Raw genomic sequence first — 15,119 nt, forward strand, 5'->3', positions numbered from 1 at the left:
TTATCAGCAGGTAATGATAGGCTACCGTAACACTCAGAGTAGAGGGATTATTCGGTGATGTGAGTAACTAACAGCTCTTAAAAACTTCACGTCTTCTGTGGCTTGAAAAGGAAAGTATTTATGGGCAAAGCTTCCGACACCTGCAGACAACACAGGCGCTACTGGGCTCAGTAACGGGACTCTCAGTGTGTGTGTGTGTGTGTGTGTGTGTGTGCGGGGAGGAGGAGGAGCCCGGGCTGAGATAACAGGCTGCTGCCTCGGCTCTGTTATCTTCCGCTCCCCGCCGTCTGAGCTGCGGATCTCCTCCGGACCTTTACCAGGATTTATTCATTTCCCATTAAAACTTCACTAAACGCCGAAGCGCTCCTCCCATGGTGTCCCCGGGAGACTCTCCGACATTCACTCGACTTCACGGAAACTATCGGCGACCGTTTTGGGGGGTCTTGAAAAAATCATGGAAACGTGGTTTTTGAATCACGTCCTCGGTTTGTCTCTTCTGGTCCTCCATCTGGGTCTGCCGGGGCCCCTCCGGGCTGGGACCCCCAGTAACAACAGCACGAATACGGCAACTCCAGCACTGGATGACTCGGTGGCCACGGATGAAGTCAGAAGCATGGAAAACAGCGCAACTTCAAATTCATACTCCAGCGAGACTTTAACACCATCACAGAGAAACCTCCTGCTCAGGCACGCTGCAGAAACTCACGCTGCTACTGCTGGAAACTTCGGTAAGAGCTCCGAGTGTGAGGCCTGCAGTGGCAAGTGCTGCACAATGATTGAAAAGATCTCCTTTTCATTTCGGCCTGTTGAAGTGAGGTAACAAAAAAGGATCCATAAAAGTTCATTTGAGATCCTCCAACATTATTTTGTAAGTTAGTGGTCTTCTATTATTGACAAGTATGATTTTAAAAGAAAAATGTCTAAACACAAAGTTTCCATTTCGGTTATTTGTGACTGTGTTGTGTATTGTTTTATTTTTGAAAATGAAATAATAACACGTGCTTAGTTTCATCGTGCATGTGTGCCAGGTTTAGCCAGGTGTGCAGTATTCCAGAAATATGCCTCACTATAACTGTCCCAAAGCCTATTTTCTAATCCCATCCTGAAACGGCTCTTGTAGATGTGTTTATGACCATCAAAACTTTTACACACATGCAAGTTAGATGCTTTTCCCACTTTAAGAAATGGTATTTGGTAAATAGTAAATGGCCTGTATTTGTATAGCGCTTTACTTAGTCCCTATGGACCCCAAAGCACTTTACACTACATTCAGTCATCCACCCATTCAAACACACATTCACACACTTATATTTATATGTATTTTGTGAAATTGTGTTTAGAAAGGCTGCTAGAATTAATTTTCATAAGCTGCTTTGCCAACGGCAAACAGTATAGAGCTGAAGTAATGTATATCTATTGACTGGTGTTATAACGGTTTAAAAAACAAAAACAATTTTACCACATTTACTTTCATTTCAAGTTCCCTGTTGTGTACAACCACTGGTTCAAAACCCAAAGATCTTGAGATTAGTGTTATCAGGAATGAGGCCCTAAAGCTAATAGTTTGGGGCTCATATTCAACTCCTGGAGCTCCTTCAGACCATTACACAAGTTCAAGTCTCACCACTGTAGGTAAACAGAGTATTTGCCATGAACTGTGACAGCTTTAAAAATTGACGAGGTTATCAGAACAGATGCATTCGCTCAATGCTTAGTAAACACTGGATAATCTACTGACGAGGTTATCACTCGTCACATCTTATCTGCATTCGAACTTGATGTAATACTACAGGTGCTGGCTTCCTGTTTAGCAGGAGGTGTTGAAAGCCGTAACATTTGTTCATCGGCTTATACCCACCTGGACCCGAGCATCCAGTGGTTAAACTGCTGTATGACACTCATTTATGCTGCAGTATTAAACAATCCTAAACATGCAGTTCGTCTGGACAGGAATGAGAGCATGAGAGCTGAAGCGTGCTACTTTTTGCTTGGGAGAGACGTTACTAATACAGAGGAACCTGCAGTTGAAGTATTTAGAGCATTTGGTGCAAGAGGAGGAGGGAATCCACATCCTAAGCACTCCATGACTACTTTCAGAAGTTTGGATGAAAGAACTAGAATTTGGGTCTGATTTCCTGTGCACAAAGCCAAACATCATCCATCGTACTATAAGAAGAAAAGCATGCCTCATAAAATTCCTGAATTATTGCCATACTGACTCAAAGCAATAAAAGATAGAGAAAGGACTTTAACTTCTGATATTTCTACTTTGCAGAGCCGATAATACTCTTATCCCTTAAATGAAGGGTTTAGGCATAACGCTGCTGTGCTGGAAGAACATTTCTTCTCTACCACAGCTGGTTTAAGCTACACTCCTGCCAGCGGGAAGAAGGAGGGTTTTGATGCTGGGGCATATGTGAAAATAATATTTAATATCACAGCCAGTATCACGCATAATAATGTACCATAAAACATCCAGTAATGGCTGGACCGATGACTACGTCATTTTATTTTGATAGTTTTGCCCTTAAACTTCAACAAGCTTTCAACTTTACAACTACAAATGCAACTTTTGCTTAATTACTATATAAACTACTATATATAGTGTACAAAGTAAGAATCAGAAATTACACACTATGTAATAAACACTTAAAAGATTTGTCTCCATGGTAATAGGATACCTCAAATGTTGCACTATAGCGCACGTGCTTCTTTGAATTTAAGAGATATTTTTAATCATTATGTTGATAAAATTCTTGATTCTTAAAGTTGCACACACTTCCATTTTGCAGTATAAATAAAGTTCAGGATTTTCGTAGATGCTGCAAAGGAAAGATGAGGCTGAAATGATTCACTTTCCTCACTTAATGTTTATTCAATGACCCTAGCAAGATCATCTTGGCTGCCCTCTTTGGCCTGCATAATGAGTATAAGCCAGTCTATTCAAAGCACTACTGTGGTGTCATCTGAGGGTCTTTAATATGCAAAAGGCATTTCATTTGCTTGAATTAATATGCGAGCCATAGAGCTTCTGAAGTGGAACAGATGTTAAAAGACTGCAGTTACAACTGTGTTAACAGTTAAGAGATAGATAGTAGCTGAGGATCTGGGAGTGTCTGTCATTTGCTGCCAACACCACGTTCCTGTCTGAGTTTTGTTGCCCAGACGGTATCCAGAGAGAGAAAATGAAATAATAAGAGAGACACATGCAGAGGAAGTGAGAGGGAAAAATAGAGTCTGGTGGCCCAGTTCTCCCCTTAGACTCCCAGTGGACTGGCTGTTTAGCTGTTGAACCCTCCCTTTCATTGGTTCTGGATGTTGTCTGCTGGTGGCACTGACACTCATCTCAAGAGTGGTGTTGTTCCAGTCCAGGACAGCAGCCAGATAAGCTGTAAGACAGCACTGCACAAAGATAGGCAAAAAAAAGACCTCTCTCACTCTTTATCCCTATCTGTCTCACATTGCTTAAGTACTTCTGATGCTTTAACTCTTCTATCCATCTTTGGGATTCAAGTTGAGCAACTCTAAGCTTTTCAGAATCAAAACATTCTCAAATGGGGGAAAAAAACCTACCTGCTCCCAAAATAGGCAATCCTTTGAGTGTATTTTCTGCAAGGGAAACAAAGGTTTAACCGCTGCCAAGCAGCAGGCAAAGTCAGTAACAAACATGGAAACCCAGTTCAGCCGTCATCTTATCAAGCAGTTGGTGCTAAAAATAATTTTAAGCCCCCGTGTGTTGGATGTGTAAATAGATAACTGAATGCTGAAATGTTTGACATGTGTTGAACATGAATTATTTACATGTGGCCAGAGGTGCTGGACAAGCTCAGATTATCTTGGATGTTTGGAAACTGTAACCTTGCGAGAATTATTCAAGCTGGAGACTTTGCTGGATGTCATCCCGCTTGCTCTCTGCTGTTCGTTCCTTTCTAGCTCTACTGTCAGCTGTAAAAAGGACATGCCTGGGGGGAAAAAAAGTGTTTAAAACAACAGTCACTACTTTAAAAGTCATTCTCTTCCCCTTTAGTGGTAGTGTTTTGGGAGTTTTTATGACTTAGCAGTTTTCACACAGACTAAAAAAGACTGAATATGAGCACACACCCAGATCCACTGTGACAGCTTTCTGCCAGTTCCTTGTGCTCGCTCAGCTTTAGGAAGGAAATGGCTGATTCCCAACAGAGACAGTCCCCACCATATTTAGGACTTCAAGCCATTGTTAGAGTAGACAAGTTGGCTGCCAGTTGTTCTCCACCCAAAAGCATTGCCCATGCTGCAAGTTAAATTCTGACAGCATTTTGTCTCTGACTATAGACTGTACAGGCGAGACGGGGATAACACCCTCTGGTGGAGGTAAAGTACAACATATAGGCGAGTACAGCAACACTCTTTTGAGTCTAGTGATGAAGGATGCTGGTATATATTTAAAAAAAGATTGCCTTTAAATTTTTAGGTGGCTGCAGCAGTGCAAAGCCAAATTTCATGACGTTACCAGCTGTATATGGTAGAAAAGGAGAAAGCCAGTGCATATTCATTTCTCAAGAGTTGGCATATGTGGCACAACAGACTTCATTTTGTCCAGTGACTACCAATAAATCACTACCAGATCATTTAAAACAGGGATGTCAAACTCATTTTACATGGTGGGCTGCATACAGCCCAGGAATTTCAATAGTTATTGGTGAAAAAATAACTTTTTGTAATTTTATTGTCCTAATTTTAACTCTAGTAATGAATTACTTTGTTGTTGGGATAGGTTTTTATCAGTAGGAAAAGCTGTAAAACTTGTACAAATACAGTCAAAAGTCCAAGGTTTATGCCAAATTGAAGTCATTCTGGCCCCCAGGCCTTATATTTAACACCCCTGATTTAACCTCCTAAGACCCGAACTCTTCCACGGCATGCATTTTTACTTTCTCTTTGATATTTGGGCATATTGGGACCTGATGAATGTAAAAACAAAGAATTACCAGATTTTTTTTTTTACCTGATTTTTGTTTCTAAGAAAAATGAGAGCCACATATGAGGATATTCGTTTAAAATTTCGATAGAACAGTTACAGTATAATGTCCTCGTAAGTGGATATCAGGCCCTTGTAGAGCAAAATTGAGTATTTTAGTCTAAATAACCCAAAATGTGATGTTCACATATGTGGACACCAGGTCCTAGGAGGTTAAAGTAACATTTTAACATGCCTTAACTGGACCTCCTTAATGATAGAAAATCTTTAAAAATGTTCATAACTGATTCAAAAGTGTATGATTTTATATTGGTGAATATTTACTAATGTGATCTTTTTCTCTATTCCTAGGCACAGACCAGACACAGTCCATTACAGAAACAAGCAGTGGGTCTATAGAGACTGCAAATCCACTGTCTACTGAGCCACTTACCTTCAACTTTGTAACTGCCACTGAGGCCAGCAGCAGCAGCAACAGCAGGGACTGGAAGGACAGCAGCATCAGCAGCAGCATCAGCAGCAGCAGCAGCAGCGACAGCAACAGCAGGGACTGGAAGGACAGCAGCATCAGCAGCAGCAGCGACAGCAACAGCAGGGACTGGAAGGACAGCAGCAGCACCAGCAGCAGCACCAGCAGCAGCACCAGCAGCAGCAGCAACAGCAGGGACTGGAAGGACAGCAGCATCAGCAGCAGCAGCGACAGCAACAGCAGGGACTGGAAGGACAGCAGCAGCAGCAGCAGGGACTGGAAGGACAGCAGCAGCACCAGCAGCAGCAGCAGCAGGGACTGGAAGGACATGACTTACACAGACAAGACGCCAGGTATCTCTTATGTTGTGTCAGAGGAGGATAGGCCCCAGGTGTTTACAGAGGAGGGCCACCTACTCCAAGACAACCCAGACACTACTCTCCAAATGGGGGATGCCACAGCCTCCCACACAGACGTCCTCACCGACAGCACCTACACCACCACCAGCCGAGCTGGGGAGAGGACCTTGCTGTCTGTTACCTCCTCCTCCAGCAACACCACCTCATCTGCCTTTACAGAAGACTCCAACTCCCGTCAGCCTCCTTCCACTTGGGGTATTTCTCCTAAGTCGACAGAGACTGAGAACTACACCCACAGTGCCCCGTCCACAGGGATTACTGGAAGGGACGTGACCGACTCGTTCAAAGGAGTGTTTTCAGAAACTGGGAGCCCAGCAAGTTCCAGTGGAACCCAGAGTATTACTGGACATCCCAATGCCACCGAACAACAGCACACGTCGACATCAGAAGAGCCGTCTGACTCAACGTCATCTATCAGGGTGACAGAGCCCAGCACTGACCAATCTCAAATGTCATTTTCCTCTACGCCTCCTTTCACCTCACCTGCAGGAGGTCCCACCAATATTTCAGGAACAGAGCAAGGCTTGGGCTCTAGTTCTGGAGCGTCTACAGAGTTTTCAACTGGAGACCACAGTTCTAGCACTCAGAGTGGCACTGAGGGGCTTTCATCGCAGACCAGAGAGGGAAATGTCGACTTGGGTCTGACTGCAGTGCCCTCTACTGTCAGTAGTAGTACGTCTGAAACAAATCAGTCTCTGACAGATATGCCACCACTGGGTACTAACGTCTTCCTCACCACCTCACCTGCCACTGTTACAGAAAGGTATGCTAAAAAAAAGAATATTGATGAATATTAATAATAATTTGAAGTTTTTAAAGTCTGTACCTTTAAAGAAGGTAGAAGCAGAACTTGATTTCATTTGACTTGAGGTTTAATTTTTCTCTTCGTCAGATCGCAGATAACAGAAGAAAACCCTATCATATCAACCGCTTTCAGCACCACCACCAGCACCACAACCTCCACTGAGGCTATTACCACACCTCCTCTAGTTCCAACTTCATCCGCAAGGTTGACTAGCACCGTGACTAGCTCTCCTCTACAGTCCCCTACCAGTGCCACTGTCCTATACAGTTCGTCCTCCACGGTAGCCTCCACTCTGGCAGCGCAACCGACCCAACGTGCGCCACCCAGGCACACGGAGGGCCCCGTGACTGGGATGTCTGACCCCACTAATGTCACCACCCTGCAGATCGAAACAAGCACGGGAACTAGCAGAGTCACCACAGCTCACAGCAAGTCCATCACTACAACCTACACCCACAGTACCCCAACCAAGAGTACGGAAGCTCTGCACACCACTAGGAATCAGACAGACAGAGGTCCTACAGAGCTGGCGGTCACAACACCACCCCCTGATTTTCAGCACACCAGTCCACCACCACCACCTCCACCTCCAAGTGAGTTAGTCAGCTTCTTTCTCTTCAAATGACGGGACTTATTATTCAGTTTTCAGAGCAGAAATGTGTGTTTATCGTGTTCTTGTATGAGTTGCTCTTCATATTTGCATGTTTTCTTCTTACTATAACTAATAGAGGATTGTGCAATAACGATTCAGCGTATCACAGGTTCTAATATTCCCCAAACACTGTGCTTCCTGGTCATGAACGTGACTAATAATCTGAGTAGATGGCATTAGCTGATTTCTTGCATGTTGCAATAAAGCAAAAAAGAGTTCAACCTTAATTTATTGACAGATTAATTTACTGAAAAGCAGTCTTTACTTTTCTGTGGTGGCAGTTAGAGGATTGCAGCCGTCCTAAGCAATAAAATAAAAAGTACCACTGACATAACAATGATGAATACACATAACTTGGACTCTTCTTCACAATGAGATGCTGTTAAACGGATTTGTTCTCTCTTGTCTCAAGAATTTGCTGATGAATTTTCAAGTGATGCACTTGTGTGAAATGCTTTTAACGTGCCGCTCCCAGTGAATGGGTCTGGTATTCTGCACTGATCTTTCTTTCTGATTGGATGAATTCACTACTTGGAACAATGAATCTTTTACAGAAGCAGAAAAATATGGAAATTAGTTGTAGAAGTCTCAAAAAATCATCTATCAAATATAATAGACTTTGCATAACAGAGATAAAACTGCACATAGGAGGATGGATGACAGGTCAGAGTGAAACCGCATGCCCTAAAAGGTCAAACCGAAGCTTTTTTAAGGATGCTATTTTCCCTGATTAATGCTAACACACCCTCTATCTACTCGTAAATTTTAGGAAACCCCTGTGTGTCCAACCCTTGTAACAATGAAGGGATTTGTATGGGTGATGAACCGGATGCGTTCAGGTGTAGCTGTCAGCAAGGATGGACGGGACGGACCTGCAACAAGGGTGAGCTCTTCTGCTCTTCGACCCAACAGTTTAAAAACAATATTGGTACTATGTGTGTTTTTCCATGTTTTGTCTTTCAAAAAACAAAATGCATGAAATGTTGCATCAACCCCTTTTTAGAGAGTGTGATAAGGGTGTAAAAGTTTGGTGAAATCCTTCCCAAATATAATATTGTTACACCTGTGTGTTTAGATATTGATGAGTGTAAGCAAAAGCAAGAACCCTGCCCCAAAGGCTCCACGTGCGTTAACACGAATGGCTCATTCAGCTGTGAATGCCCGCTGGGCTTTGACCTTGAAGATGGACGCACATGCAGCCGAGGTAAAGAAAAAGGACATTAGAGTTTGTTTTTTTCTCCAGTCAAAGTTATTTTCTCAGAGGCCTTTTATGTTTTTTAATTCACACTGTTTTCCCCCCTTAATAGCTAAGACATTTCTCTGCACTATCAGTGCCAACGGATCACTACATAACTCTGATATCCAAAGACAGATCATCAAGCTGGTGAGAGGCAGTTCGCGTCACTGCATATTCTGTGCTTCACTAAGCTTACGTGCATTATATCTTATACATGCTCCTGTTTTTGTCTTTCCTGCAGTTCAATGTTTCACTCTCTGACTACCCAGGTTACAGGCGCTCAACAGTGACCAAGCAGTACGTTTTTGCATTGAATTTCTGCACATTTTCTGTATTTTTTGATATATATTTAAAATATGCAATTAAAGAAAGTGGTTGTAATTATTGTTAGTAACCTCAGAAAAAACGAATCTTTCAATTACAATCCTATAAGGTAATGTTTCCAGTGCAAGTCTACTTGTTTCTCAGTTTTTCGTCATTCTACTTCAAAGATCTGCATTTTTGACATTTCTTCTTCTTCTTCTTTTGATGATGCTAAAACTTAGCTAGTTAAAAGGGATCTCTCTTATCTATTAGAACCTTGTTTTCTTGTTATTTACAACACCAACAAATTCTCCATATTGACCTCAGATCTCCTCCCCATAGAGAGAAGGATGGTGTTAGTGTCATGGTTGCTAACACGTTTTCCACCTCCGCTAATGTGACAACCACTGAGGTCAACAACAGAATCCAGATGTCTCTCAAAACCTGCAGCTCCGCATTAGCCCACTGCCAGGTGGTCCTGAAATACAAGCTCACTTACCACGGTGAGTGTGATAGCCAGAAATCTCAGTGGAAATCATTAACTGTGTTTGTTTTAATTAATTAAATCGTTTTTCCAACTGCTCTTCAAATCAAATCAAATCAAAATTTATTTATATAGCACATATTAAAAACAACAGTGTTGACCATAGTGCTTCACAGTCAATAAAAACATGAGACAGTTAAAACAAACAATAGAAGAGGACAACAAACAATAGGTAACAACGCAACAAGCTAAAACAGCCAACTAGACAGAATCAAAAGCCAAAGTAAAAAAACAAGTTTTAAGACGTAATTTAAAAGACTGGATAGACTCGGCAGTGCGAATATGAACGGGGAGGTTATTCCAGAGTCTGGGTGCCACGGATGCAAAGGCCCGGTCACCTCTCGACTTCATTCGAGTCCTAGGTTGTGCTAGGAGCCTATGGTTGGATGATCTAAGTGCCCTGTCGTGTAAAACTTTGTTAACATCAAAGTAACTTTACAAAGTCTGCAACATCTGCAACTTCAGCTGCCTCAAAACGAAGTTCTATTGATGCAACAGAAACACAATAATGATGTTTACAATAAGACGTGTGAACACGTCTTATTGTAAACTTTATTTAGGGCAGTCTCATTTCAACCACCAGAGGGCAGAATTTAGCCATAAAAACATTTAATGAACTGTGGCGTGATATATATGTAAAAAGCTTTGCATGTGTATAAGCCAGAAACTTCAAAGCATCATATAACAGCTTCATTTCACAACATGACACTACCGGTAATTGTATAATCATGTCACAGGACACTGGTGCTGTGCCTCTAAATGCTAAAATATACTGTACAAGCTCTGCATGTCAAAATTATTCATTTTTCAATGAAACAAAGGGGAACTATTAACAAAAATTGTGTTTTATGATCAGATTTTTATAGCTGAGATTAATTCTGCCCGCACTGTGTTCCAGCGGAGAGTCTTTGTGCGGCTCAGAAAACCCAGTGTGATGAAGAGCGCTCCAGCTGCACGGACACCAGTGGTATCGCGTGCTGCCAGTGCCGTGAGGGATACTACAAACACAATCCTGACGATTTGTACTGCTTAGGTAAGCTCTTCTTTATTTACATGTTGCCACATGTGCATTTTTGTTTGAGTCACCAACCTGAGAGAAGTCAAATGAAAAAGTTAAATCAAGGAAATTAATGTCTCAAAATATCTCCAGTTTCCCCTAAAATTTGACTGCTACACGTTATATGAGAATTTGACTGAGGAAGCCAAAAATGAATAAAACAGCACTGGCCAGGCCTTTGAAACCTACTTACCAAACTGTGTTCTTTCAAGTCACTGAACAAAATGTCTTGTTTCAGAATGTGGAGATGGCTTAAAACTAGAAAATGGCACCTGTGTCCCGTAAGTTTGCTTCCTTTTGTTTCTTGTCAGTACTGTTTTCTGAAAATATTCAAGGCAACTGAAGGTTCCATTTCTTTATTTCAGATGCATGTTTGGTTTTGGAGGATTCAACTGTGGAAATTGTAAGTGAAGCCCACCGATCATATTCATCTTAAATAGAATTTCTTATATCTTTAAATGTGCTAAATTTCTTAAGTGTAATTTTGTGTTATTTTTTAACTGTAATAAGAATAATATTTACGGTGTTTCTATTTGCAATTGCAGTTTACAAGCTGATTGCAGTGGTAGTGTCACCTGCAGGGGGCGCCCTGCTCCTCATCCTTGTCATTGCTCTCATTGTCACTTGCTGCAAGTAAGTTTGCTTTATTGTTAATTCAAGAAAGTAAATGTAATGAATATTGCCCGATAATATTATTTTATATTATAAACCCAATCTGTATGTAAAAGATGGGCTTAATGTGGAAGTGCCATAAAATAACACTCTTTTAATGATTAATAGGAGGTGAGGCCTCCTATTGCAAAAAGTCTGTAGAAGTCAAAAGGTCTTTCTGCTCAATTTATAACCTCAGCAGGTATATTCTTGATGAATTTGTGGTGAAGACATCTAAATGGCCCCATTTAGAGTCAGAAAAGCACAAAATTCAGGGAATACTAGATCCTCATGACATCTGAGTTTAAAAAAAAAAAGGAAAAATACTCAAGTAGAGACTTCCATCATGGTGGCTACATCCATATTTTATATACAGGCTATATTTATAAACAAAAACCCATCAAGTTTAAGTTTTTTCAATGTGGAATCTTTCAGGAAAGACAAAAATGACATCAATAAGATCATCTTTAAAAGTGGAGACTTGCAGATGTCCCCGTACGCAGACTTCCCTAAAAATAACCGGATATCCATGGAGTGGGGGAGAGAGACAATAGAGATGCAAGAGAACGGCAGCACAAAAAACCTGCTACAGATGACTGATATCTACTACTCTGTAAGGGAACATGTCATTTCTCGCTCCTCACATATCTCTGTCTCTTGTTTAAGTTAAGGCTTCGTTTCTCTGTGTGTGTGGTTGATGATAAAGTCCTTTTTTTGTTTCTTCTGTTATTTCCCTCAGCCTGCCTTGCGTAACTCAGACCTGGACAGAAATGGCCTGTACCCCTTCCCGGGTCTCCCAGGCTCTCGCCATTCATGCATCTACCCAGCCCAGTGGAACCCATCTTTCATCAGTGATGATTCAAGGAGAAGAGACTACTTCTGAGTGGGCCACTGTGAACACGCAAACTATTAGAAACGTACCATTTTTTTCATACTAACAGTTGGGATTTGTCAGGATGGGTTTTCTGTCACTGTGTGCAAACCCTATTTGCACACTAAATACGTGTTTGTGTGTGTCAGCACATTATAAACGTACACATTTTCTCGAGTAAAATGTGTTTCAGTGTTTTTGCATGGCCCATTCACGTTAACACGTGCATTTTCCACCGTGCTGATGTTGTATTTAATGTGTTTTTCCTGCCTTACATACAACCACCAATACTAATTTGCTCCAGTGTGTAGGTCGGTGATCCATTACAGTTAGCATCGTGTCTGCCTCTCTTGCTGCCAGAGTTATGCTGTTGCTGGCTGGTAATGCATTGCAGCTTTGCTTGAACAAAATTGCTTAATGATAAATAAAAGCATTCATGATGTTTCCATTGTGCTCACCAGATATGGGGAAAAACGCAATAAAAAAAATAATGCAGCATCCTTTGGAGGGATAAACCACAAATAAAATGTAGCAAGCAGACATGCAAAAACACAGATAATGTCGTTTCTGTAAGTGAACGTTTAACATGTGTGTGCCAATGCTGTGATCTTCTTACGTAAAGTATTGATTCAACATGACAACAGCAAACCACTGAAGGGTGAACGAAGTTTAGCTTCATGCCAGTAGAAACTTAGGAATGACTTTGTAGTCTGTTGCCAACATTTATTTATTCCTTGTATGTCCAAATCAATGACATGTAGCATAACATCTCGTACATACACACTGACTTTAGAGGGATAAACCTGTGGCTTTAAATAAGTATGTGTGTGTGTGCCTGTGTGTGTGTGTATGCCTGTGTATGTTAAAGAATGAAAGTGTGTGAGGAATAATAATCTGTATCGTTACTGTTGTTAAATATTTGAATGTAAAGATGTATCATGATTAGCTATTTCTGTCGTGGATTATTATTTTTATTTGAATGTTTTCTAACTTGGTGTTGATTCTGGCGTTTTAGTCAGATGAGCTTATTTAAATAAAAATGTTACAAAGCATTTTCTCTGGGACTCCATTCTTTAAACCTTTAAATCCTATATGTTCGGGATAAATGGCACACTTTATATTACTCAACTGTAGGTTAATTTCTGTTTCTTATGCTGCCAAAAAGTAATGATCATTGCATCGTTTTAGTACAATATTGTGCCATGAACCAAGAAGAACAAATTAGCAATTTAAACTTGAAAGAAATGGGATGATTGGAAATTCAATACTAAAACAGTACATTTAACACTGGCTGATATTGTCATGCATACCTTCATTTTTACCTTCAAGTCACTGTCCTGTTATTTGCACTAAACCTTTTGGTGCTTAAACCTTTATCATGTAAAACTCAGAAGTTTACATACACTCATTATGGGCATAGATGTCATAATACCTTAAGGTGAAGATCTAACAAGCAGAATTGTAGATTTACACAAGTTGGGAAGGTGTCTTGGAGCCATTTCTAGTTCAAACAACTGCACATAAATACGAGTGTTTTGAATGTGTCTCCACTTTGCCAAGGTCTGGTAGACTGTCAGCCTCAAATGATTTTCAGGAACCACCAATGCTTAACCCTGCCACGAAATGCTGGAACACCAATGTCACTGTCCGCAGCAAGTGATTTTTCACCATGGACAAAAGGGTGGCGACCAAGAAAGTAACCCTTGCTCCAAAACTGACACTTTCAAATTTGACTGAAACTGCGTCTAAATTCAGATAAAAAGTGAGATTACTGTAATCAGCCCCAAAAACTGTGTCAAACCAGTTACCTTGGATGACACGACCTTGGCCCCCAGTAACAATGTGAGGAATCATGGAGTTATTTTTGACCAGAATACAGTTCAATGTGCATATTAAACAAATATTAGGACTGCTTTCATGCATTTGTGCAATATCTCCAAAATTAGAAACATCCTGAATCAGAGTGATGCTGAAAAATTGGTTCATGCATTTATTACTTCTAAGCTAGACTGCTATGGACCATTATTATCGGGCTGTTCTAAAAGCCTTCAGTTCATCCAAAATGTGTACAGAAAGGGTACTGGAAAGAGAACATATTTCTCCCAGTTTGGGTTCCAGAGACAAAAATTTGCTCTACTTTTAAGGTTAGGCTTAAGACTTTTCTTTTTGCTGAAGCATATAGTTACAGTTGGATCAGGTTACCCTGAATCCCCCTTTAGTTACGCTGCAGTAGGCCTAGACTGCTTGGGGGAGTGAGTGTTTCCTCTTAATTCACCTTTTTCTTTCACTATGTGTTTATAAACCACTCTGCATTTATTCATTAGTAATGAATTTATTAATTTGCATACGGTGCAATTTTACCAATACATCTGAATTTAACCTCAAAATCAAAATTTTAGCTATATGAGCATTTGAAAAACATGTAAATTCTGAGAATGTAATTTAGAACATCTTCTAAGAATGTATGAATCTGGTGCTTCTTATGAAGAAGGTCAAAAACAGAGACTGATCTGCTGCCTCCACTATGAATGTTTTCATTAAGATCATTTTTCTAATAATGATTAATGGACCTTTTTGCTGTTTTCAGCATTGCAAGAAATGTAACTGGTTTGTTTGCTTTGTATAGATCATAGAGAAAAGATCAAAAAGCTTCTCAGGCTTCAAGTAACAACTTGAGTTTCATAATAGCCTTGATTTTGGTGTTTGCTTGAAGATTTTCTGTTACGTTTGGCAGCATCAGTTACAACCTCACAATATGTCATGACATTTTTACCACCATCTCTGCGCAAGTTGCAAAGTACTATGTATACCATTGCAGTTTCCATAATTCAGTTGTTATTCCAGTGGTACTGCCATGCAAACACATAAGGAAAATAGCAGCAAATGGAAATTTCCCTCTCCTTTCAAAGGTCCAGCAGTTAGGTGAGAGTCACTGGCTTCGCTAAAGGAGTCCTTTATGTGTTCTGTGCTGTGTGGTCTGCACATGTTTTTCTTAGCACATACTCATTTCTGGATGTCGTTGACTTACATATAGCTGGGAGCACATTAAACTTAGTAGCTTGTCAGGCTTAAATTGTGAACTTTGTAAACAAACTGCTGTCAATCTTTACTATTTATATATATATATATATATATATATATATATATATATATA

The 15,119-nt window shown here is 40.6% G+C and overlaps 1 protein-coding gene across 2 annotated transcripts; it reads left to right on the plus strand.

Annotated features, from left to right (window-relative positions):
• The first annotated feature begins 223 nt into the window (after nucleotides 1-223).
• On the plus strand, nucleotides 224-13,017 carry heg1 (heart development protein with EGF-like domains 1). Of its 2 annotated transcripts, none has more exons than XM_082507162.1 (14): nucleotides 224-728; nucleotides 5,309-6,608; nucleotides 6,738-7,243; nucleotides 8,072-8,185; nucleotides 8,378-8,506; nucleotides 8,610-8,686; nucleotides 8,781-8,836; nucleotides 9,170-9,345; nucleotides 10,285-10,419; nucleotides 10,682-10,724; nucleotides 10,809-10,846; nucleotides 10,989-11,076; nucleotides 11,530-11,707; nucleotides 11,834-13,017. In XM_082507162.1, exons 1-14 carry the CDS (start codon nucleotides 455-457, stop codon nucleotides 11,975-11,977), a joined length of 3,258 nt encoding a protein of 1,085 aa, XP_082363288.1. In that variant the 5' UTR covers nucleotides 224-454; the 3' UTR covers nucleotides 11,978-13,017. The 2 variants fall into 2 exon arrangements, with proteins under 2 accessions (XP_082363288.1, XP_082363289.1); XM_082507163.1 differs by having other exon boundaries at nucleotides 9,185-9,345.
• The last annotated feature ends 2,102 nt before the right edge of the window (nucleotides 13,018-15,119 follow it).

The sequence above is a fragment of the Aulonocara stuartgranti genome, assembly GCF_965226115.1.
Source record: "Aulonocara stuartgranti genome assembly, chromosome: 16".
Classification (NCBI taxonomy): Eukaryota; Metazoa; Chordata; class Actinopteri; order Cichliformes; family Cichlidae; genus Aulonocara; species Aulonocara stuartgranti.

Excerpts from the sequence above, each read along its gene's own strand:
- heg1 (XM_082507162.1), top strand. The coding sequence starts at position 455 with ATGGAAACGTGGTTTTTGAATCACGTCCTCGGTTTGTCTCTTCTGGTC. Across the intron at positions 8,507-8,609 it reads TGGACGCACATGCAGCCGAG|CTAAGACATTTCTCTGCACT; the intron begins GTAAAGAAAAAG and ends CCCCCTTAATAG. Across the intron at positions 9,346-10,284 it reads ATACAAGCTCACTTACCACG|CGGAGAGTCTTTGTGCGGCT; the intron begins GTGAGTGTGATA and ends ACTGTGTTCCAG.